Below are 25281 nucleotides of genomic sequence, written 5' to 3'. Positions count from 1 at the left end.
AAACTCTGCCCATTTATTTACGCCTCCACTGGGGATCGAACCCGGAACCTAAGGACTATGAATCCGAAGCGCTGTCCACTCAGCTGTCAGGCCCCTAAAGCTATGAGCTGTTATCTTTCATTAGCTCATATAAAGCCAGATTCTCAGTACTCATTTATTTGATAAGTTTATGTTGACCAAAGAGAGAGAGTGGACATAATAAATTTATAAGTATTATTATTACTTTTCAATAACACTAAATTTGACCTAATGCTAATTTACTAGTTAGTTACTATATATATCCTGACCCAACTGTGTACCAGAGCCTTCTTTAAGTCGGTTGACTTGATTTCACACGTATTAATGTGTTGAGTGAATGTTTTCAGTCAGTCACTCAACACATTAATGCTGTCGAGTGAATGTTTTCGGAAATAATGATCCGAAAAAAAACATGATTTTAAGGGTTGACAAATGTTTATCTTTTTGTCTGAGACGCTGTTCACTAAGTTAAGCAAGTCCCAGCTGTGTCTGGGTACAAGTGACAGGATTAACAACCCATCGGGGTTTTTTCCTATTGGGGAGTGTTGTACATGCTGCTATGGCGGTGTGTCCACTCACAGGATGAGTGGCGCTGCCCAATACTGTCACTATGGCGGTGTGTCCACTCACAGGATGAGTGGCGCTGCCCAATACTGTCACTATGGCGGTGTGTCCACTCACAGGATGAGTGGCGCTGCCTAATACTGTCACTATGGCGGTGTGTCCACTCACAGGATGAGTGGCGCTGCCCAATACTGTCACTATGGCGGTGTGTCCACTCACAGGATGAGTGACGCTGCCCAATACTGTCATTATGGCGGTGTGTCCACTCACAGGATGAGTGGCGCTGCCCAATACTGTCACTATGGCGGTGTGTCCACTCACAGGGTGAGTGACGCTGCCCAATACTGTCATTATGGCGTTGTGTCCACTCACAGGATGAGTGACGCTGCCCAATACTGTCACTATGGCGGTGTGTCCACTCACAGGATGAGTGACGCTGCCCAATACTGTCATTATGGCGGTGTGTCCACTCACAGGATGAGTGACGCTGCCCAATACTGTCACTATGGCGGTGTGTCCACTCACAGGATGAGTGGCGCTGCCCAATACTGTCATTATGGCGTTGTGTCCACTCACAGGATGAGTGACGCTGCCCAATACTGTCATTATGGCGTTGTGTCCACTCACAGGATGAGTGACGCTGCCCAATACTGTCATTATGGCGGTGTGTCCACTCACAGGATGAGTGGCGCTGCCCAATACTGTCACTATGGCGTTGTGTCCACTCACAGGATGAGTGACGCTACCCAATACTGTCACTATGGCGGTGTGTCCACTCACAGGATGAGTGGCGCTGCCCAATACTGTCACTATGGCGGTGTGTCCACTCACAGGATGAGTAACGCTGCCCAATACTGTCACTATGGCGGTGTGTCCACTCACAGGATGAGTGACGCTGCCCAATACTGTCATTATGGCGGTATGTCCACTCACAAGATAAGTGGCGCTGCCCAATACTGTCACTATGGTGGTGTGTCCACTCACAGGATGAGTGGCGCTGCCCAATACTGTCACTATGGCGGTGTGTCTACTCACAGGATGAGTGACGCTGCCCAATACTGTCACTATGGCGGTGTGTCCACTCACAGGATGAGTGGCGCTGCCCAATACTGTCACTATGGCGTCATGTCCACTCACAGGACGAGTGGCGCTGCCCAATAAACTCGCCCCTCGGGGCAAAATTAACAGTAATTTACGAGGGTAGAAATAACCTAAGCTATTCTATCCTTTTGATACATATACTTTCTTTTCTCAATAAACTTGGACTTCAGACCAAGGTGCTCAGCATTAAACAACCTCATGCAGGCTTTGCCTTTCTCGTGAACAACACACCAAAATAGATAATTAATTCCCAGGCTGACTCGCATTTTGAAAACCTTCACTCGACACATAAATACGTGTGAAATCAATCGTTGGTCAACAAAAAACATCAAATAAATTGTTTCCGAGAGTTTGGCTTTATTTGAGCTAATGACGCATTTATGTGTCGAGTGAAGGTTTTCAAAATGCGAGTCAGCCTGGGAATTAATTATCTGTTTTGGTGTGTTGTTCACGAGAAAGGCAAAGCCTGCATGAGGTTGTTCAATGCTGAGCACCTTGGTCTGAAGTCCAAGTAAGTTTATTGAGAAAAGTATATTTATCAAAAGGATAGAATAGCTTAGGTTATTTCTACCCTCGAAAATTACTGTTAATTTTGCCCCGAGGGGCGAGTTTATTGGGCAGCGCCACTCATCCTGTGAGTGGACATGACGCTATAGTAACAGTATTGGGCAGTGTCACTCATCCTGTGAGTGGACACACCACCATAGTGACAGTATTGGGCAGCGTCGCTCATCCTGTGAGTGGACACACCGCCATAGTGACAGTATTGGGCAGCGTCACTCATCCTGTGAGTGGACACACCACCATAGTGACAGTATTGGGCAGCGCCACTTATCTTGTGAGTGGACACACCGCCATAATGACAGTATTGGGCAGCTCCACTCATCTTCTGAGTGGACACACCGCCATAGTGACAGTATTGGGCAGCGCCATTCATCCTGTGAGTGGACACACCGCCATAGGGACAGTATTGGGCAGCGCCACTCATCCTGTGAGTGGACACACCGCCATAGTGACAGTATTGGGCAGCGTCACTCATCCTCTGAGTGGACATACCGCCATAGTGACAGTATTGGGCAGCGCCACTCATCCTCTGAGTGGACACACCGCCATAGTGACAGTATTGGGCAGCGCCACTCATCCTCTGAGTGGACACACCGCCATAGGGACAGTATTGGGCAGCGTCACTCATCCTGTGAGTGGACACACCGCCATACCAACATGTACAACACTCCCCAATAGGAAAAAAACCCGCTGGGTTGTTAATCTTGTCACTTGTACCCAGACACAGCTGGGACTTGCTTAACTTAGTGAACAGCGTCTCAGACAAGAAGATTAACATTTGTCAACCCTTAAAATCATGTTTATTTTCTGATCATTTTTTCGGAAATCGGATCAAGACTCAATGTTACACTCTCTCACCTCCCGCGGTCTCTGGACACCGATCTCAGGATAGTTGTAGAGTACTCTAAGACGTCATCATACAACGGTAATTACCGAACAAGTGATCCAGGACATCAAATTACAGCGGCAACAACCAAACAAGTGATCTAAGATGCTGAGGACGGTCTTGAAGACGTGCACGATCTTACAAGGGCACCATTGTCCAGGGTGTACACACTTTAACCTTCTTAAGAGTGTTGATATTGATGCTGAGAACACCCATACATTTTAGAGGGAAGGAGGGAGGGTGGGAAGAAGAGAGATGGAAGATGGAGAGGGATTGGGTGGGAGGGAAAGAGAAAATTAATAGGGAAGGGGAAGGAGGAAATCAGAGTTGGAAGAGGTAGGGAGGGTAGCAGGAAGGAAAGGCATGTAGTGATGGGTCGGGAAGAGGAGGGATATATCAAATCATGTAGAGATGAGAGAGATGGGAGAGAGAGAGAGAGAGAGAGAGAGAGAGAGAGAGAGAGAGAGAGAGAGAGAGAGAGAGAGAGAGAGAGAGAGAGAGAGAGAGAGAGAGAGACGGATGGATATAGGAAGGCATGTAGACACTTTTGTAGTGTCTTTTCCTATGAGACACTCGGACTATGCTCCCTACCTATATAAACAACGGGAGAAAGCTATAGCGATGAAGACAGCATGACAACAGAAGCGTACGCGATAAACCTGCACATGGAACGCACAATTAACCTTAATAACAATATATGACGAGGTTATCAGCTGGGAACACTAACTGCTGGTGTTCGTCCTCCCACAAAAACTCTCTGGAGAATGGGGTCGTGATAAACAGAAGGCTCTCCCATTACTCTCCACCTTTGCCTCTCAGTGGCAACAGGTAAATGAGGTTGGTCCACCCCTGTGTTATCTGGATCATACCTGGAGAGGGTTTCGGGAGTTCTACTACTCCTCGAACCCGGCCCCGACTTGTAATAACTTGTTCCAACAGGCTGTTGATTTAGGTGGCCCGCAGGCCCACCTATGTTACTCATGTATTATAGAGGTAATTGTCCACCCTGTGGCACTCTCCTGCGAGTATTGCAAAGGTGGACTGAGAGCTATCAGAACTTTCTACTACAGACTTAAGAGTAATTGGGACAGTCAGACTCCATGGGGGAAGGTGACGCATCCCACCACGTAATATTTATCAGCTGGAGCCCATGAGCTATTGCTCAGTGGTAAAAACCTGCGGTTGAGAACATATAGACTCAAGCAAAATCGGTGTCAGTGACACTGACAAACCCATTGTCAGTAATGGGTTTTGTAGAAAGACAAACGATCGTTAAACGCCACCAACACCACTCTCGCCCTAAAGTGTACCCATTGAGCTCTTTACACGACCCATTGATATTAATAACGATAACAAACACAATAAATCATAGTATATTTAGGAATGCTTACGGCGTTCACAGCTGTTGGCTCAAGGTCAGAAGCACTGAATCACGAGCCTCTCTACTGTGATCTGGTAGCCTCTCTACTGTGATCTGGTAGCCTCTCTACTGTGATCTGGTAGCCTCTCTACTGTGATCTGGTAGCCTCTCTACTGTGATCTGGTAGCCTCTCTACTGTGATCTGGTAGTCTACAGGAGCACCGTAAGAGTCAAGGTGAGCCAGAGCTTGTGGTTACCTCAGATCCGGAGGAAGGAAGTTAAGTATGGTTTAGGAAGTTATCAGTTGTCTAGTCATTCTCCAAGACTGGGCGGCCATGCACACGCCTGTCTGGGTCCATGACTTGGCAACATGGTGGTGGCTGACCTTCCTCCGGTCTCTTGGGTTGTCTGTTTCTCTGTTTATCTGTTTGTGTAGTCTCATGCTTGTCTAGTGGCAATGTCTGTCTGTCATTGTCTCATGTGCGTTGGTTTTCCTTGTATATTATTTATCTCTATCTCGATCTCTCGTGAAGTAATGATGGGAATTCTCAGGATTTTGCATCAATGTTACTATTAACTGTACTTGACATTCCCACTAGGAGGCCTGGTCGACGACCGGGCCGCGGGGACACTAAGCCCCGGAAGCACCTCAAGGTAGGTGTGGAGGGTCCACGGAGCTCATTGTTCGCCTCAACTTTCACTTGCTATGTCTGCCTTATCAAAATCTTTCATCATAAGAATGTACGAACAACAGAAACTGCACAAGGCCTTGAGGTTATCTTGAGGTTATTGGACCTATTGGCGCGTTTTAAGTCAATTACGTCCGTTCTGTAGTACAGAGGCTAAAACTGAAATACTTAATGAGGCCTAACAAGATTAAGACGAAGCTAAAGAACAACGTTAGATATCTTAGGGCTAACGCTTCTAGAAATCTTGGTAACCTGCTTGCTTTATTCAGTGCAGTTATGTATCTATTGTTTTATGATCCCTACCAATCATCACTCAAATCATTTTCGCATCATGATTTCGTAATCTCGACATTGCCCAGATGATATCTTGAAACTATCATTTCCCAAGCTCGGAATCCTACAATTTTGCTCCTGACGAAATGAACTATGTGGAATTTCACAGTTATATGTGGAAATGTGAACGACGGTCGTGCCGAGATCCACATATACAACGACCTATTACTATTGTCAAATGCCTCGAATAACGAATACAACAAAATTTAATAAACTGATGACACAGGAGCGACCCTTTGTAAATTGGCAGACGATATAAAAAGAGCAGCAAATCAATATAGAAAATTCAAAATTGCAACAAAGAGGCTTTTGATTGGCTTTTAAAATATACGATATATTGGGTTTTCTGCAGTTTCTATTATACTGGTTTAAGACCACAGGACCACGGGAAAAAGACCACGGGGTCTTGTGTGTTTAAGACCACGGAAAAAAAAACTTTGCCCCTCCTCCCCCCCCCAAAAAAAAAATTGCTACCGTAAACTCTGTCCTGTACGGTTTTATAAAAATAAAAAAAAATAAACAATGGAAACAATGAAAAGGGAACATACCTCAAGACTGACGGAGTGGCTGGTGTCTAAGACTTGTGTTCACTTACCTGAAATGAAATAATTGAATTTAAGCACCACATGAAAAACCATATTATATACATAGATATATTTTATATGTATATACACGTATATATATTTATTATATGTATATACACGTATATATTATATGCATATACACGTATATATTATATGTATATAGACATATATTATATGTATATAGACATATATATTATATTCATTAGACTAGAGACTAGATTCAAAGAAGCAAAAGGCAACATGAAAAGCACATGGAATACCATCTCTAATATCCTAGGAAACTAAACAACACTCCCACAACCAGATAACACTCTCTAAGGATGGCCTTACACCGTCATCTGACTTAGAAATGGCGAATGAATTTAATAGCTTCTTTTCATCGATTGGTGCTAACCTTGCAAGTAAATCCCACAGACTCAGACACATATCAACACATATCTCTCAGGCAGCTATCCAAACTCTCTTCTCCTTTCACCAAGTCAGCCCGTCAGATGTTGTGTCCATCATACACTCACTAAAACCAAAGCTGGGAACATCAGTGAAATCCCATCCATTGTATACAAGAGCGCCTCCCATGCCCTTGCGCCACCTATAGCTCTGCTGTTCAACAAATCCCTTGAGTGTCATACCTTCCCTGATATCCTTAAAAAGCAAGAGTAACGCCAGTTCATAAAGGAGGTAATCCGTCAGACATAAACAACTATAGACCAATATCGAACTTACCCATACTGTCAAAATATTGAAAAAATTATCCACAAACAGCTCTACTCCTATCTCGTAAAATTCGACATTCTTAGCCCCTGTCAGTTTGGCTTCCGCTCTCAAAAGAGTACCAACGATGCAATTATTAGTCTCCTTGATATAATTTACTCAGCCCTTGACAAAAATGAGTTTCCGATTGGACTCTTCATTGACCTGAGAAAGGCCTTTGATACTGTTAATCACGATTACTTCTTATATAAACTCCATCATTATGGAATCCGAGGCCATGCACTGGACTATATCCAATCCTATCTTAGTGATAGACACCAATGTGTAGCCATCAATAATATAACCTCTCCCATCCTACCAATAACCGTTGGAGTGCCACAGGGCAGCATCTTGGGACCTCTTCTATTTCTTATATACATCAATGATCTGCCTAATGTCTCTAACATTCTTAAACCTATTTTGTTTGCTGATGATACTACCCTCATCTACTCTAACCCCAACCCACATACACTAAATAATGTTGTTAATAATGAACTAAAAAAAGTTCACTTGTGGATGTCAACCAACAAACTAACACTTAACATAGAAAAGACCTACTACATCCTATTTGGAAGCAAATCTACAAATGCAATTCAGCTTCAGATAGACAATGTAAACATTAGCAATAAAAATGATGGAAAGTTTCTTGGCCTATTCCTAGACAAGAGACTCGACTTCAGTACCCACATACAACACATAACTAAGAAAGTCTCTAAAACAGTTGGTATACTCTCCAAAATCAGATATTATGTACCTAACTCTGCTCTCATCTCTCTATATTATGCACTAATCTATCCCTATCTCAACTATGGTATCTGTGCATGGGGTTCAACCACTGCAAACCACCTCAAGTCCATCATCACCCAGCAAAAATCAGAATAATATCAAATTCTGCTTTCAGACAACACACAGCCCCCTTGTTTAACTCCCTAAACATGCTAAACATAATCTCACTCCATAAATTATCTTGTGTCAACTACATTTACAAAACCCTGTTCTTAAATGCACATCCTGCTCTGAAACTCTTCCTGGACAGATGTAATAGGACCCATTATCACCACACCAGAAATAAATATCTCTTTGATATCCGCAGAGTTAAACTTAATCTGTGTAAACACTCTATGCAAATAAAGGGACCTAGTTTATGGAACTCACTCCCTACTGAATTGAAAAGCTGTCCAACTTTTACATCATTCAAAATCAATACTAAAAAGTACCTAATTTCATCTTCATAGTTTTTCACTTTTTGCCTTTAAATTGCGCTGTATGTATTGCTACCCAATCTCCCAACCTTTATGTTCCCAATTTGAACATCTTTACCATTGTGATCATTGCTGTTTTCTTATATGTGCTGCCAATCTGCTGTATGGTGTTTATAAATCTTGTTTATCTGTATCTTTTGCTGCCCAGTCTCCCAATCTTTATGTACCCAATCTGAACATCTTTACCATTGTGATCATTGCTGTCTTATATGTACTGTCAATCTGCTGTATGGTGTCTATTAATCTTGTTTAAATTACTAATCAAGCTGTCAATGTAATCAATCAGAGCTTTAATATAACAATGTGCTTTAATATACTTACTTATCTCTCTCATCTCATTTTTCTCTTGCAATGTATCTTTATCATTTATCAATTCTGATAGAAATTACCTACTTAAAATTATCTGTTAGATTAAGGACCTGCCCGAAACGCTGCGCGTACTAGTGGCTTTACAAGAGTGTAAATACTGTACTATCTAATGTATTCTCACAAACCCAATGTACCTTCTTGTATATATATAAATAAATAAATAAATAAATAAATGTATATAGACGTATATATTATGTATATAGACATATTATGTATATACAAGTATAAATTATATGTATATATGATGATATAGATAGATATTATATAGACAGATAGATATATGTAAATGTGAAGATCTCACTTAAGGAGGTATTGCTCACCTTGGAAGGAGGAAGGCGCTGTGGTAAGTCGTCAGACTGATGAAAGTGAGTGACTGTCCTCCCGTGTGTCTCACGTTGAAAATTTAAAACGTTTTGCAAAAATCTTAATTATTTGACAACACTTATAATATTAACACAATAGTTCCACGACCGAAAATCGCATTTGTTGGTGCGAACAACAAAGTTTTTTTTTTTTTACTGTTATTTCCTGGAAAAAAAAACTAAACGTTCTAAGAGTCAACAAAGAGTCAAGTTCAAGTTGCATTTTGTTAATGCAGTTTTAGGATCGTCCAAGCCAATAAACGAGTAGTTAAAGTGTCAGCACTAGTTATAAGGCATCATAATGTTCTTAAGAGCGAACTAGTATTTACACAACGGTTCATCAACATTACAACATTCAGTCATTATGTATTCCTGTGAGCAATCAATGCTTCTCTCACCCGGCGGTAGAGAGTATCCATACACTGTAGACGTATCCATCACAATGTAATGTTCACTGCACATAGTTAATGTCTGAATGACTTGACCCGCGGGAGTGGCAATCTGTCCTCAGCTAAGCAGGTCCAGACAGCCTCCGCCCCCAAAGACTCACTCAGCAATTTTAAGGGACTGCGTATTTAAAATTTGTATTTTCTAAAATATAAAGTAATACTATTTTAGTCTAGAATTTGTTGAATAGTTAGGCCCTAACTTAGATGAGGTTCTATTGACCATTATTAGTATTTACAGTAGGTGAATGAAGCATTCAGTGAGCTGCGACCGAGCAGAAGGCAGAAACGAAGCACTGTTCAAGAACAATTCATACGTCATCAATCGTGAGTCGTGTGTTTGTTATTTATAAGCAGGAGGTTTGGTGGATGGATTAACAAGCATGTGGCGTTTGTTAGTGAGGACGGGCTGTTCTGGTCTTCCTTTCGAGTTTCGATTGATGATTGATGAACATGAAGATTAAGCCACCCAAAAGGTGGCACGGGCACGAATAGCTCGTAAGTGGTGGCCCTTTTGAGCCATTACCAGTATCAAGAGCTGATACTGGAGCTCTGTGGAGGTGCGGCTGCACCCTGCGTGGCGGGAGATGTCTCCCGTGTTTCGAGTTTCGAATGAACCTCGCTCATAAACTCGAAGCCAGGTGTTGTTTCATCACGCCCTAAATACTGTAGTCTGAAAACATCCAGCCCGTCCCCCAAACAAAGACCCAAAAGTGATTCCATCCACTCGCCAAACCCCCAGCTGTTTATGAATGAAAAAGATATACACACGACTCACAACTGTTGACGTTCGAACACTTCCGGAACAAGTGCTTCACTGACGACTTTTGTTCGAACCACAACGCTGTAAATGCTTCACCCACGTACTACAAATACAAATAATCGCCAACAGAACCTAAACACCTAACCTAACCTATGCCTATATATTCATAATGTGCTAATATATTATAATATTAATTTATATTTGAGAAAATTCCCGTTTTGAATGAACAGCATGTTAAAATCTATGAATGCTTCTGTGTGCTCGACCGCTGGATGTAATGAACTTGAGTCGAGGACGGGTTGACAAAGAGTTGTTAACAGAACCAAAACACCTAACCTATCTCCTAGACCTAACTAATTTTGTAAATGAATAATATGCATCAATATTAATCTATAATCGACAAAATTAATGTTTGGTTACAAAGTACGCTATAATTGACAAATGCGTTTCTGGTGTCGCCAGCAGCTTGGACAAGCACAGCCTGAGGATGCACTGAAAATGCAAAATTAATTCATAAATGCAAAAATCAAAATAATTGCTTACAAAACATATCTAATCTAACCTGGCCATAACTATGCGCAAAATGATAATATTGTAGTGACGATGATTCGTATTTCAAAGGTGTTTATTCTGGGTGCAGAGTATGATGTGTGGGTCTTTGGAATCAGTCCAATATTTTTGACGAGGGAGGCCAGAGGACGGGGTTGCTGAACGCTCATTGGTTACAAAAAGTCGCTGATAGCCGAAGCTATTTGACCAACGACCCGAAAGCACTCACAATGGGAGGAGAACCGCCGATCGTTTTCATCCAATCAGTCACTGACCAAGGAGAACGTGAGCCTCAATGTAAGGCATACTTGCATAAACGAACAACTTATATGTAACTTAAAGAAGTCGAATAAAGAATACATTAAAGAATATGTAACTCGGGTTCACCCCCAACTGTGTGTAACTCGAGTCCACCCCCAACAAGACACACATCACAATCAACATATTACTGAACATTCTGAGTGAAAAACAAATACATTTCTTTATTTACACATGCACCGTCAGCAATTACCTTGTGGTTCACTGTCACTGCTCATAGTATTAATTTTCGACGCACATAAAGCCATAATCGTGAATACATTTCTGTCCTTTGTTTTAAATTTTTGCTTTGTATCTGCACTAAATAGAGTCACTTTAACTTCAATTACTTTTTGCTAAATGTTATATTATTGCATCAAACATCGTTAGTTTAAGATGTTGAAATTGATTTAAGTTCTGTCGACTTGAGAATGGTCCAGGACGGACCGAGACGTCGTCGTACCTTCACCTTCTAGTGTGTGGTCTGGTCAACATAAGTTCTGTTCTTTCTCATTCGTGAACTGTTCTCCCACAGGACTCCGGCGGCGGCTTCGACGAGGCCCTGGAGCTGGCCGGGTCCTGGGGCACTTGGCAGAAGTTGGTGTTTGTGATAGCTGACTTCTCGCAGGTGATCTGTTCCATGCACGCCGTTTCCTCGGGTGAGTCCACTCTGGTTTGCCATCGTGTTTGGTTGAATAAGATCTATCAACTGTCGGGTGGGAGTGCCAGTACGCAGGCGAGGAGTCACAGTAACGTGGCTGAAGTATGTTGACCAGACCACACACTAGAAGGTGAAGAGACGACGACGTTTCGGTCCGTCCTGGACCATTCTCAAGTCGATTGAGAATGGTCCAGGGCGGACCGAAACGTCGTCGTCCCTTTACCTTCTAGTGTGTAGTCTGGTCAACAATAAAAGATCATTTAACTTCAACCAAATACTTAAATTACATGATGGATTGTGGTACTTACTCACTCCATCCTCTCGGGTGATTTGATACGTCTCAAAAAATGATGTACCAAATTGCCCGAACCTAACCTAACCCAGAACCCATGAATAGAAATCGGGAACAGCCTACAATTTTGCAAGTAGCTATGAGTTTGATAGCGCATCACATTTTGACTGTTGGGGATATACGCCAAGACGTTAATAGTGTGGCGCCTTTGTCAGTAATGATTATAAACATGTATGATTTACAAAATTACGAAATATAACAAGAACTTCCGTTAACTACCTGTGTAATAAGGCAAATGGACCAAATATGCTTGTATCTTACATGTCGTGAACATCTCTCTCTCTCTCTATCTCACTATGACTCCTGTAAATGAAAGTGCTGAAGATATTTTGCTCAACTATTATATGGTAAATCTCCATTATCGATATAAGAGATATATTGTGTTTCTGTTGCCACAAACACAGACGTTAGTGTGTGTTCACTTACCCCTTAATTTACACACAGTCGGAACCCTACCCCACCTTCCCTTCCCTTCCCCCAGCAACAACAGCCAGCCCTCTCAAGAGGTCACTGGCCACTGATGTTAAACTTGAGAGAGGCATCGTGCTCTATGCTCCTAGGCACCAGGAACTGTCTGGTTCCCCCTGGGTGATCTTACCTCACACTCACACACGTTTTCGTTGCCAAGAGATCCCTGGCAACGTGTCAACGTGGACTTGTTACTGGCAGTCACCATGTGTTCTCACGTCTATTGATAACATTGGCTCCCCGTGACACGTTTGGGGACTACACTGGGGGACACATGGTGAGCCTGGGATAATATTGGTGATACAGGACAAGTTTGGGGAATAAAAATGGGGACACAAGACATATCCTAATAATATTATAATAGTGGATACATGTGTGGCACGTCTTGAGATGACATAAGGACAATGACAAGTCTGGGATAATATTAGAGACACATGATACATCTGGGGACATTAGAGGACACAGGATACATTTTGGGATAAGACTTGGGATGCATAGCAAGTCTGGGGTAATATCCAGGACACATTTCACATTTGGGGGTAATATAGGTTACACATGATACGTATGAGGATAATATTGGGGATACATTACACATCTGGAATAATAATAGGGGACACATGATACGTCTGAAACTGAAAAGTCTAAAGGCAAAGAAAAAGTCTAGGAATAATGATACTCAGGAATTTTACGCTACGTTACAGCGATTCTTTAAAAGCTCAACCCAACCATTGCTGGCATTCAGTCCCTGTGCCCATTATGTGCCTCTGTAGCCCTTTCCACGTACGCCGCCGCCCCTACTGCGTTCCGTCCGTATTATGCCGGGGAAAATGTTGACGGAGGCCACATCTTCTTCGCTGTAACCATCTTTACTACACACTAATATATGTAAATTATATAATATAAATTGGCCAAAGAACCAAAGCTCAAACCCCCAGCAAGCACAACTGAGTACGATCTTCATCACTGTGACTATCTTTACACTATCTTCATCACTTGTAATACTCTCTAGTACGACAGGTTTTGGCCATAGGTAGGAGGTTGGTCAGGCAGAGGTCGGCGCTCCCTGGCGTCCACAGAGGGGCGTGTGCAAGACACCGCGCCAACAGAAATTCAGTGGGAAGAACTAGCTATTAAAACCCAGAGTCCCAGACAGCAAAACATCAGGCGTCCTGTAATCTCTGTCTTAGAGAATTCAGCTGTACCCCTGGTGCTGTAATCGCACTTACTGACCCTTGACAGTAAAGTTGGGAATTTTATAGCACAACACATCGAGTGTCATTAGATATATCTCCAGTAAAATAATGTAGATTGGGGTAAATTTATATATACTCACAATATATCTACGTGATTGGGCTAAAATACTTATTAATTCAACCCCCTTGTATCAAGAGGAGACCAATAAACAGATATATATGATTTTATCTATTATACTGAATAAGGAAACATTAATTCCACAATCTCTTATCATCTGCAACAAAGATTACACAAAATAATTACTAAAAGCGGACAACACTCCCAACAAAAGTAATAACACCGAGTTAATGTTTGAGAATAATAACGGCAGGTTTCCCCACAGCGTTCCTGAGCTTCACGCCCGAACACTGGTGTCGGGTTCCTGGCCTGGACGACGTTGTAGGAGACCTGGACGAGGCTTCCATCTCGGCCCTTCACCTCAGGAACGTCTCTATCCCCTGGTGAGCACCAGCCAACCTCTACAGCCAGTGTTTAGCTCGTGCCTCTTCCGCAAAAGTAATATTTATGGTAAACGAACACAAACACACAGTTACCGTTAGTTGGGTGGACATGGTAAAAGGCTGCCATCATGGCGGTTCAAGTTCTAACCCTTGACGGACATTTGAGTTGAGTTTATTGTTGAAAAAAACTGTTGCTTGTGGAGCATTTAAGGTTTGTACAGTCTACGTGATTGCACGCTCCCAGCATGCTCAAGGAGGCGATGGAACAACAAAGCCTAATCTCCTAGAATGCAACGGGATATTGGGTGCATACTAGATGACCTTCTAGTACTGATAACGTTATTGTTCTTTGAAACTATAGAATTCCTGAAACTTTTAACTGCCTGAAATATCTCGCAACGGTAATATTAATAGTATTTTCATCGACATATTCACGTGAGTCACTGTTTTCAGTGATGAACCTTGTCATGACTTACTGATGAAACTATTACTAAATGCAGAACTCTCAAAAACACCACAGAAAGCCCCTCCCGTGGAATATAAATTAATACTGGCATTCCACAGGGCAATATTCTTGGTCCACACCTCTTATTTACACCAACAACGCCTCTTGACCCACACGACGGCGGTAATCTAACCAACAAAACCTTTCCTTCCTCGCCGCCTTCAGGAGCGCCAAGACGGGCTACGACAAGTGCCAGTACTACGACCACAACTACACAGCGGTGATGCCGGACCTGGTCGGTGGAGAGGGCGCCGCCGCCCGTCACCTCGTCACCAACGCTCCGACCGTCGCCTGTGACTCCTGGGTGTTTGATCCCTCAGTCTTCCAGTCTACTTTAGTCTCTGAGGTGAGGAGGGCTTGTGTTTTGATGTTTGGCTTAAAGTCTGTCCTTAATCACGGCCTTGATAACCTCTGAGGAGTTATTAAGGCTGTGATCTATGCTTTCTGACCAATACTTTAATGCAAAAAATAGTTCAGGACTAAAGTAAATTCAGTGGATATACACAGAGACAAGAAATACACTTCATTGTGTATATATAGTATGTTAGTATACGAATCTCTGTGTGGATCAACCTGTCGTCAGGGAGAAATAATCACTTAAAACCACTACGAAATAGGCGCTATTATCTACTCCCTATCCATGGGTAGGTTAGGTTTGGCTCGGTTAGGTTTCATTACGTTTGGTTACGTTTAAATGCATTATTCTCAAGCATGTGAAATATGAAATTCGAAAACTATTTATCTCCTTGAATTTCATTTACAGAAAATCAAATTCTTCAGACTATATCAAAGAAAACGTGTTAAACATATATGTTTTTATATTTTAAACAACGATTTATAATACGATATATTTATGATTTGAGAATATTCTTTGTTTAAGACAAAGATTCACTTGACAATATACAATTAACTAATATTGGAACCGTAATATGCTTTCAAACCATTCCTCGACTCTATTCCATTACATCCAGCGGTCGACCCCACAGACACATTCATAATTTTATACTAACATGCTGTTCAGGGAATTTTCTTAAATATAAATTAATATTATAATATATTAGCATATTGTGAAAATATAGGCATAGGTTAGGATAAGTGTTTAGGTTCTGTTGGCGATTATTTGTATTTGTAGTACGTGGGTGAAGCATTTACAGCGTTGTGGTTCGAACAAAAGTCGTCAGTGAAGCACTTGTTCCGGAAGTGTTCAAACGTGATCAGTTGTGAGACGTGTGTAAACCGTTTTTCATTCATAAACAGGGGGTTGGCGGGTGCATGGAATGGACTTTGGCCTTTGTTTATGAGGACGGGATGATGCAGAAGCTTAGAATTACTTCAGAGTTCAGACCAATCATGTGAACAGACCAGAGTTCAGAAGTGTAGTCACACATCAGAAGTGTCCTTGTGAACAAGACCCCCCCAGCAGGTACAATAATGACGACCATGTGAACAACACCTCCCCAGCAGGTACAATAATGACGACCATGTGAACAAGACCCCCCCAGCAGGTACAATAATGACGACCATGTGAACAAGACCCCCCCAGCAGGTACAATAATGACGACCATGTGAACAAGACCCCCCCAGCAGGTACAATAATGACGACCATGTGAACAAGACCTCCCCAGCAGGTACAATAATGACGACCATGTGAACAAGACCTCCCCAGCAGGTACAATAATGACGACCATGTGAACAACACCCCCCCAGCAGGTACAATAATGACGACCATGTGAACAAGACCCCCCCAGCAGGTACAATAATGACGACCATGTGAACAAGACCCCCCCAGCAGGTACAATAATGACGACCATGTGAACAACACCTCCCCAGCAGGTACAATAATGACGATCTTGTGCCACAGTTCTCGCTGGTGTGTAGTCGTCGCTGGATGATGGCCACCGTCCAGGCCTCCTACATGAGCGGTCTCCTCGTGGGTTCCCTCGTCATGGGTCAGCTCTCAGACAGGTGAGGTCCTCTAAAGACCTTTCATTCCACGGCAGCGATCACAATATATTTACGTTCATTATATATATATAATCTACTCACGTGATATTTATACTGACAACTACCAAGAACTTTTTCTACTGCAATATCTATGGCTTTTGCAATATATTATTGTACAGTGGAGGCAATTTAATACATAAACTAATGCTTAGTTTACATGATATTAAAAAGTTTTTTTTTTATTTTTAGAATACATAGAACATAGTTCATACAGCAACAATACATGTTATTTATCTACTAGAAGCAGAATATTGATAGTGAAAGAATTATGGTCGTCATGGATGAACTATGTGGATAAGACTGACATTCTAGGGTCGCGACGTATGGCACTGGTTCGATGCCGCTGACCTGCCCCAGAGATTTTCTCACAGGTACCCATTGTGTTGCAGGTACGGTCGCCGCACCATGGCTGTGCTGTGTGCTGTGGCTGCAGCGCTGGTCGGCACTGCGGCCAGCTTCGTCAGCACCTACATGCAGTTTTTGGCACTTCGCTTCGTCATTGCCTTCCTCTGTGCTGGCCTGATGGTCATAACTTTCGTTCTGGGTTGGTATATAAGAACCTTTAAATTACTCTGGGGACAGTCAGGTCTTTGGTTTAACCCAGTGAATATAGGAGAGCCGTGAACTTAGGAAGCTGTCCGGCATAAAAATATCTTATATACTTGAGGATAAAGTTGGTTCATCTGATAATGCTGGGATGTGTTACCTGTCGGATTGGAATCAAAGGGGTATTAGCTCTAGAGAGAAGACATCAAAGTGGCAAGAGGTTACAAGTGAGGTGCCACAGAGGCCAGTAAATATCTATCCCCAGCTCCTTCCTTCTCCTTACAGTGATGGAGGTAGTGAAGCCCGAGGCGCGGACGATGACTGGAATGATGTATGCATTTTTCTTCGGTATGGGCATCGCCATCCTCCCGGGCATGGCCTACTTCATCAGGAGCTGGCGGTACCTGGAGCTGGCTATTGGTCTGTCCTCATTCATCCTCGTTGCTTACTACTGGTAAGTATGCGGGTGACGCCACCTTCTACCCAAATGTTTAACTGAAGTTTAAGTATATTCTTGAATCACATTTCTTCATATGGTGACTCCAATCCAAACGTTCCTCGGTAATTATTGTCTTCAAGAGTGTGATGTCAAGGTTCATTGAGGTTCCTTGAGCAAGTGGCTGGAGGGTGGAGCCGTGTCTTAGGACCATGGAGCTCGAAGTTGTCAAGGTACATTGAGGTTCCTAGAGCAAGTGGCTGGAGGGTGGAGCTGTGTCTTAGGACCATGGAGCTCGAAGTTGTCAAGGTACATTGAGGTTCCTTGAGCAAGTGGCTGGAGAGTGGAGCTGTGTCTTAGGACCATGGAGCTCGAAGTTGTCAAAGACGATGCGTTCTGATCATCACCGCTTGTGTCCTGTCTCACAGGATCCTGCCGGAGTCTCCGAGGTGGCTCGCATCTCAGGGGAGGTTCCCAGAAGCGCTGAAAATCCTGAAGGACGTCGCTCGGAGGAACGGGAAGGAGCTGCCCTCTGACGAGCTCGTCTTGAAGCTCATCTCCCGAGCCCACACCAAGGTAAGACCTCACTACCCTCCATCATACACCGTCTCATTAAAGGAAACTTTTCTTGTGTGTTTTTATTGACCAGAAAATATATTACCCCACAATACTTAACGTCCTAACCTAATGACACTCAGCCCTCACATTTTAACACTGATGAACGATGGAAATTATGGAAATGCTCCATTAACGCTCAAATCTTATAACCAACTGTATTATAAAAAATTCAAGGATCTTCTGTTATCTGAAAATGCGTTTATAATATAATGTTCGAACCATGTGAGCAGAACAAGAATGAACATTATTTTAAATCTTCAAACTTTACAGGGCCTCTTAACTGCTCAGTGTGGAAGGGTAATCAAGAAAGGTTCTTGAGTATTGTAATAAAATATGTATATTCATTTGTTTTCATTTTAAAGTTATTGCCATTGAAACTGCAAATTCTGCTGAGAAATACAATTGCTTACAAGAGAAAGTAAAAAAAAAATAATAATCACTGTGAAATACAGTATCCACTAAAAAAATAAAATTTTCCTCACAGTATTTAACAGAGAATATACAGAAACAAAGCAACAATTGTAAACACTCTTAATTTCTCTATTCTTAAAACAAAAATTGCTCAAGTTAAATTAAAATCAGCTCATTTCATAATACAGTGGTATTTCTTCTCTTTAAAATTATTATTTCTTGTTTATTAACACCCAAAAGATGTACTTACTGTCCGGCTCATAATACCAAAGGTTCTCTTTAACAGCAGAAAGTTATGTAGTCAAAATGATGAAAACCTGTCGAATATCTTAAACATTTTTATTAATTCTATTTTTCTAATATACATATATATATATTGTCCATTTGTTTTAATTCAATTTTTTATTAAAAAAATCAATTAATTATGACACCCTGGAAATAAAGGCAGTGACGACGTTTCGGTCCGTATTGGTACGAAACTTGGACCGAAACGTCGGCACTTCTTCTATTTTCAGATGTGTCGAGTCTCTAGTTTATTTACTAACTGTATTATATTATCCAGGAAGATGAGGCGACGGCCACACAATCCTCCAAGTGGTACAGTGGTATTATCAACTCTATGCGCGCCCAGTTCACCCTAGTTCGAACCCCGGTGATGCGTCGAAGATGCATGATATCCTTCTTCTTGTGGTTCGTGGCAGCCAGCGTCTACTACGGCCTCATCTTCTCCGGAGCCAACATTAAGGCCGATCCCTTCCTCATGATCTTCATATCCGGGTTGGTCGAGCTGCCCTCAGCCATTGTCTTCATCTCCCCGCTGGATAGGTAGGTACCTTATATTTCTCATCTCAGTTCAAACAATATACATTTTTCCCAATGAGGAATTAATTTTTTTGGCACTGGGGTGACTCGAACCAGCGTTCTGGTGATTCCCGGACACCTGCCTCAACCCACTCGGCCACGATAGGACAAAAGCCAATCCACCCGCAACTCTACTGAATTCACTGCAAGGTTCCAGAGGCCCGAACCGGTGCCCAACAAGGATTTTACGAAAAGCACCCTTACACCTCTCCTTCAGATCACGCCATTATGAATTTTTTGTGATATTGGGTTCCCTCATAAGACAAAATTCCCTATTTGGGCTTTAATATGCCTCAGTAACGTGTGTTATTTATTGACAGTGTTTCCACTAACGCATACGTTTATAACAACAACGTGGTGTTGTCCTAGACAACACAAATGCATTTCTTTCTCAGTCTCGTGTCCTTGTTTTCTGCAGGTTTGGGCGCCGGCCGACCATGTGTGGGCTGTTTGTAGCTTGTAGCGCCTGTCTGCTGGCCATCCTGGCTGTACCCGAGGGTAAGAACCCTCGTATATACACACATTCATACTCAGACAGATATACTGAGTACAGAAAACGAGAAACAACAAATAAATTATAAAGTTTCAAAAAGACAATTTTAATTTTATATATAAGTTTAAGGCTGAATATTAAGTCACGTTGAAAAACGCAGATAAGAAAATTAAATTATTCTCCCCTTTCTCCATCCCACGCTCTTCCTGCTTCCATTCCTCTTCATTTCTCCCACTTGCTCTCTTCCTCTTTTCATTCATCATCTCTGCTTTCCTTCCCTTCCTGCCTCCTCTCCCTCCTTCCCTCCCAGCAGACCAGATCTACGTGAACTTCTTCCTGGTGAGCTTTGGCAAGTTCTTCACCACGGCGGTGTTCCAGCTGCAGTACCTCTACACCGGGGAACTGATGCCCACTAAGGTCCGCAACATAGCGGTGGGGTCCAGCTCCATGATGGCCAGGATTGGTTGTATCATCACCCCCTACATCATCACATTACTTGTAAGTCCTCAGTCACCACAGTGGTGGTTCACCCCTTACATCACCAAACTACAATGACAATTTTGACACTTTTGGAATACGTATTATTGTGTTCCTCTTCTAAGGATGACGTGTTTACACCGGCAGGGCGACGTCCACTACGTTCTCCCTTCAACACTCTTCGGCATCTTGTCTCTGGTTGCTGGCCTCCTGACCCTCCTCCTCCCGGAGACCAACCACATGCCCCTCCCGGAGACCGTCGAGGAGGTCGAGGCCATGTCCAAGTAGCAGGTGCCGGTAAGAGGAGACGGTAATACCTGAGAAGCAGCAGCAAGGAACGGAGGAGAAGAGGGCTACAACGGGGCGACAGTCGCCATGGTCGAAGTCAAGAGAAGATAGACATAAAAGCGGTAGGAAGGCGGAAGGTGACGGCCATGCCCGGAAAAGCTGATGGTGTTGTGGCATTGCCCAAAAGCACGTTGGATGTTGGTTTGATGCTGGTGTTAGTGCCTTTCAACCTCTTGCAGGTTATGGCTGCCACAGTTGCTTACTGACCAACCAGCTAATATATAGCCCAAGACTAAAGTAAACGCAGTGTATATACTCCGAGAAACGGGTGACACCTCTATGTATCCCTGTGTTGAAGTGCTTTTTCATACTGATAATTTAGATACAAGTGACAGAAAGTTACTGGTTATCTTACGGCTCGGATGAGAAGGTCTTGTATAAGAATATGTGATAAAATACGGGAACTAAACAAATAGGGATCAAAAGGACCTGCAACCCACGGAAAAATTACATCAGGCGGTGCGCACTGGCAAGGAGAAACTGACGCCTAAACCCATTCAGTATTTTAACCTGAAAACATAAATTATTTCACCTAATACAAAGTTTTCAAAGTTGCAGAGTCCTTTCTTTTGATCATAAATTTAAGAAGAAAAACTAATTGGTTAGAATAAGACACTCATTCCGCAAATTTGAAAATAATGGAAGTGTCAACATTTTGGGTCATTCTGGACCAATATCAAATCGACTTGATAATGGTCCAGGACGGACCGAAACATCGTCACTTCTAATATTTTCAGATGTGGTGGGTTGAGTGTCTAATCTTCAGCCCAGTTATTGTGACTTGCAGTCTACACATGGGTTAGAATGAGCTATGAAAGGTGTTTTCAGCCAGCAGGGTGAGGTGCATTGACCTCTTGTTGGCATATTTTTGAAATGTCTGTGATTCACATTAGGCTTCTCGGGGGGCCAGGAGACTGAACTAGGTATTAGGTTAATAACTGTACTGATTTACTTATAAACATAGAGACTAAACCATAATTCAGGTAGTTTTTCATTGTAATTTCTCTCATTCGAAAAAATAATAATAAATCTAGCATTTACAATAATACAATTTTGTACAAAAAGGGGGGGTAACACCACTGGTGCAATTATAGGGACCCACAACCTCAGAGAAGGGAACACAGAGCATTCAGGGAAAAACTTGCCATTTAACTCTGAATACGTAAGAGTGTTCGCTTCTCCTACCACCCCCCTTTGTATATAATGTATTTTCATTACTAAGCAGATTACAGTGAAACGAATGCACATCAGTCTCTGTAATGTTAACGATAATTAATAATTTTAATATAAATAGTAGTGCAAATCAGACCAATTATGAGGGTATAATCTTGTATAAATTTTAGAAAAATATCTAAAGTTTTATATTGCATCTTAGTTGCTGGCTTCATAAGAGCAAATTACCATTCAGCCTGCCAATTATAAGGATCCCCAATTATAAGGATCAATTATCATGTGGTAATTGGTAAGGATCAATTATCATATGATAATTGTGGAATTATCTATATAGTCGTCATGGCTTGGCGCTTTCCCTTGATAATTTTCTCCTTCCCTGCCAATTACCATGCAGCCGTTCTCGTAAGCGTTCCCAACGTCAAGAAACTGTCGTACGACAATTATCTGAGGCTTGCCAATTCGCACATTGCACCATGCGGCCTCTAACTCGCAATAAACCTTTATATTTATTTGATTTTACTAATGCTGGCTCAAATATATTTAATTTAACAATAATTTATATATAAGAAAAGCAAGAAGACCCAAATATTTTTTAATTAAAATGAATACCTCTTGGTATTAAATTAATACCTAAAATTGGTAGCTCTTTTCAACTCAACAGCCCCACACTCCCGTTTTACAGTGAATAAAATACATTGGTTCGGCACATTGTATTTGTCAAAATATATTATTTTATTATAAAAATGGATGTTTTTGCTCTAAAATCGAGACGATAGCTGGCACCACAACGAAGTGGGTGGAGCCTAATGTGACTAGGTGCCAAACCCGTACCCTGGCAAATAATATTTCCTCAGTCTTTTCCTAATATGCGCAGCACCTAGTCCATAAACAGTCACACACAAGTATTGATTCAGAATAGTCATCTTATTGCACAGGGAAGGGAAACTCAGTTATTTAACCGGAAGCGTTGCGAAGCATTATCACTTATACTAATATATAATCTTATGCTACTGCCACTAAATGAGTTAAATCCTGGAACTGTATTTTTCACTAAAACAGTTTCGTTCTATGATCTGTCCTCACTCCTTCCCCTCACCTGCAAGGTAAGAGTATCTGTATATGCATCTCTCAGTGCTCGGCTCAACACGTATACAAAAAAATACCTTCCTGTTATCTACTTCGTTGCCAACTACAGATCACTAACTCCGCATTGCAGGATATTTATAAAGCATTGGACTCAAGGCCATTATTATTGCCACCACAATAGCTTACTAACTAGCCAGGAAATATTCTTTAGTCCTGAACTTTGTCCGGGGCTAAAGTAAACTCAGTAAACTCAAGTGTACATCCACTGACACGCCGGGAGGTACACGAAGCTCTCAGAGGAGAATTTTAACAAGTTATAATCGAAAAACCACGCAGTGTAGACCACGTATGGTTGTCTAAAGTTAAATATGTGAGTTTACATGCAGGGAGCTTGGGTATAATGTGCAGAATATTTTTTTATGTTGTTGTTGTTATAGATTCAGCTACTTGGAACAAGTTCCAAGTAGCACGGGCTATGGTGAGCCCGTAACTTACCTGGCACAGGAGCGGGGTAAGTAGCACGAGCTATGGTGAGCCCGTAGTGGACTTACCTGGCACAGGAGCTGTGCTGTCCCATATTGTTTTAATAATTACCCCTTTATATATCAAGGTCCTTCCCCCAAGGCCCAACATACTGACCCTCCACAGGGTGTATGGTCTCTCGAATTGAATGTATATTCTTATAAGGAACACCAAAGCCTATAAAGTTTCCAAATATTCTTGACGGACTTATTATATCATAATTTGTGGCTTCGAGGGCTCGCCCGTGGAACGACTTAAGCTGATGAAGGGGTGGGTGAAGCAAATTACATTTTTTGTATACTTGGAAACGTAATAAAAGGTGAAGCCAAGGGGAAGGCTTTAGTAAAAAAATTAAAAATAAATCGCTTGATTTGATGTCCGAGGAGAATCTCCTGGCCCCTTATTTTACATTTCAGAGTTTATACAGATGATTTATTTAAATTGTATAGCAGCTATGTTGACCAGACCACACACTAGAAATTGAAGGAACGACGACGTTTAGGTCCGTCCTGGACCATTCTCAAGTCAATCGACTTGAGAATGGTCCAGGACGGACCGAAACGTCGTCGTTCCTTCAATTTCTAGTGTGTGGTCTGGTCAACATACTTCAGCCACGTTATTGTGACTCATCGCCTGCATATAGCAGCTATGTTGATGAGCTAACAAAGGTTTATATATATATATCAGCTATGTTGATGAGCTAACTAAGGTGTATATATATAGCAGCAATACTTTGTATGTGTATGTTTGTGTATTTCTCATTTTTTATTAAAAAAATTGTGCTCTGCATATTGCAGTGTGCGTTGTATAATATATTTGGTGCATATTGTGCACGATACGTATTACAGTCATTTGTATTAAATATTCATATGTTGAAATGCATAATAAATTTATAAAAATAATTATATACTACGATTTATATTTTATTTTACACATTCATTCCCTGCGTTAAGTAGAGAAGTGAGAACTTTCTCAAGAAAAAATACCTATTTTAGTTCAATATTTCAAACATCACTTTAGAGCTCAGCTTCTTCGCTCTCTAAAGAAAGGCAACATTATATTTGTGAATTAAAGAGTATAAAATATTTAAAGAAATATGAAATATATGAACAAATCATTGTAAGCGAGCTATATTTTTTTTTTTTTAAAGAAAGTCGCTGATATTTTTCGTCATTGATTTTCCGAAGTCGAAGCGTTGACGATTAAATTTCCAGTCAGCCGCTGGTCAACTAAGGACATCCAGTCAGATAAACTAGCTGGACTAAAAAAACTAGCTACGTGATGCTAAAAATTCCCATCACACCTGGTTAGTCATACAAAGGCATGTAATAAGTAGTCTTCCCTGGCGAACTACACAGTATCTGAAGCCTAATATAGTGCATAAATGTGTTATTTTAGACTTCGGAACATTTAAGTTTGGTTTTTAGTTTCATTTCTTCCGGGATCTATAAAATGAATGGTACCAACTACTATTATCTAATTGTCCGTTGCGTCACTAAATATCCACAGTTGCTATACGTACTAGTTAAATAGGAGGATGGGGTGGTATATTTCGAACAGCCAGTATTGTAATACATGTACCACTTTGGGTTAAGAGGTGTATAGAAATATTATGAAGGCTTACCTATGGTTTCCGCACTTGTCAATGACCAGTTTGTGTAAGTTTTGAAGAACCTGTCGACCTGGCAACACGTAGCCTGCGGCCAGAGATTCTCACCCTACGTCAAGC

The 25281-nt window shown here is 41.8% G+C and overlaps 1 protein-coding gene across 1 annotated transcript in view; it reads left to right on the top strand.

The window, feature by feature from the left end:
* Positions 1-24465, top strand: part of LOC123746515 (organic cation transporter protein) — a 25570-nt gene extending 1105 nt beyond the window's left edge. The window contains exons 2-12 of the mRNA XM_045728045.2: positions 11433-11556; positions 13955-14072; positions 14743-14923; positions 16439-16542; positions 16971-17125; positions 17413-17581; positions 17992-18139; positions 19155-19417; positions 19872-19951; positions 20260-20444; positions 20571-24465. Of these exons, the coding sequence (XP_045584001.1) occupies positions 11433-11556; positions 13955-14072; positions 14743-14923; positions 16439-16542; positions 16971-17125; positions 17413-17581; positions 17992-18139; positions 19155-19417; positions 19872-19951; positions 20260-20444; positions 20571-20711 (1668 nt within the window). The 3' untranslated portion in view covers positions 20712-24465. The remainder of the gene's footprint in view (positions 1-11432; positions 11557-13954; positions 14073-14742; positions 14924-16438; positions 16543-16970; positions 17126-17412; positions 17582-17991; positions 18140-19154; positions 19418-19871; positions 19952-20259; positions 20445-20570) is intronic.
* The last annotated feature ends 816 nt before the right edge of the window (positions 24466-25281 follow it).

The sequence above is a fragment of the Procambarus clarkii genome, chromosome 90 (genome assembly GCF_040958095.1).
Source record: "Procambarus clarkii isolate CNS0578487 chromosome 90, FALCON_Pclarkii_2.0, whole genome shotgun sequence".
Lineage (NCBI taxonomy): Eukaryota > Metazoa > Arthropoda > Malacostraca > Decapoda > Cambaridae > Procambarus > Procambarus clarkii.
The sequence above is the reverse complement of the archived record's forward strand: the minus strand, read 5'-3'. Positions and strand labels throughout refer to the sequence as shown.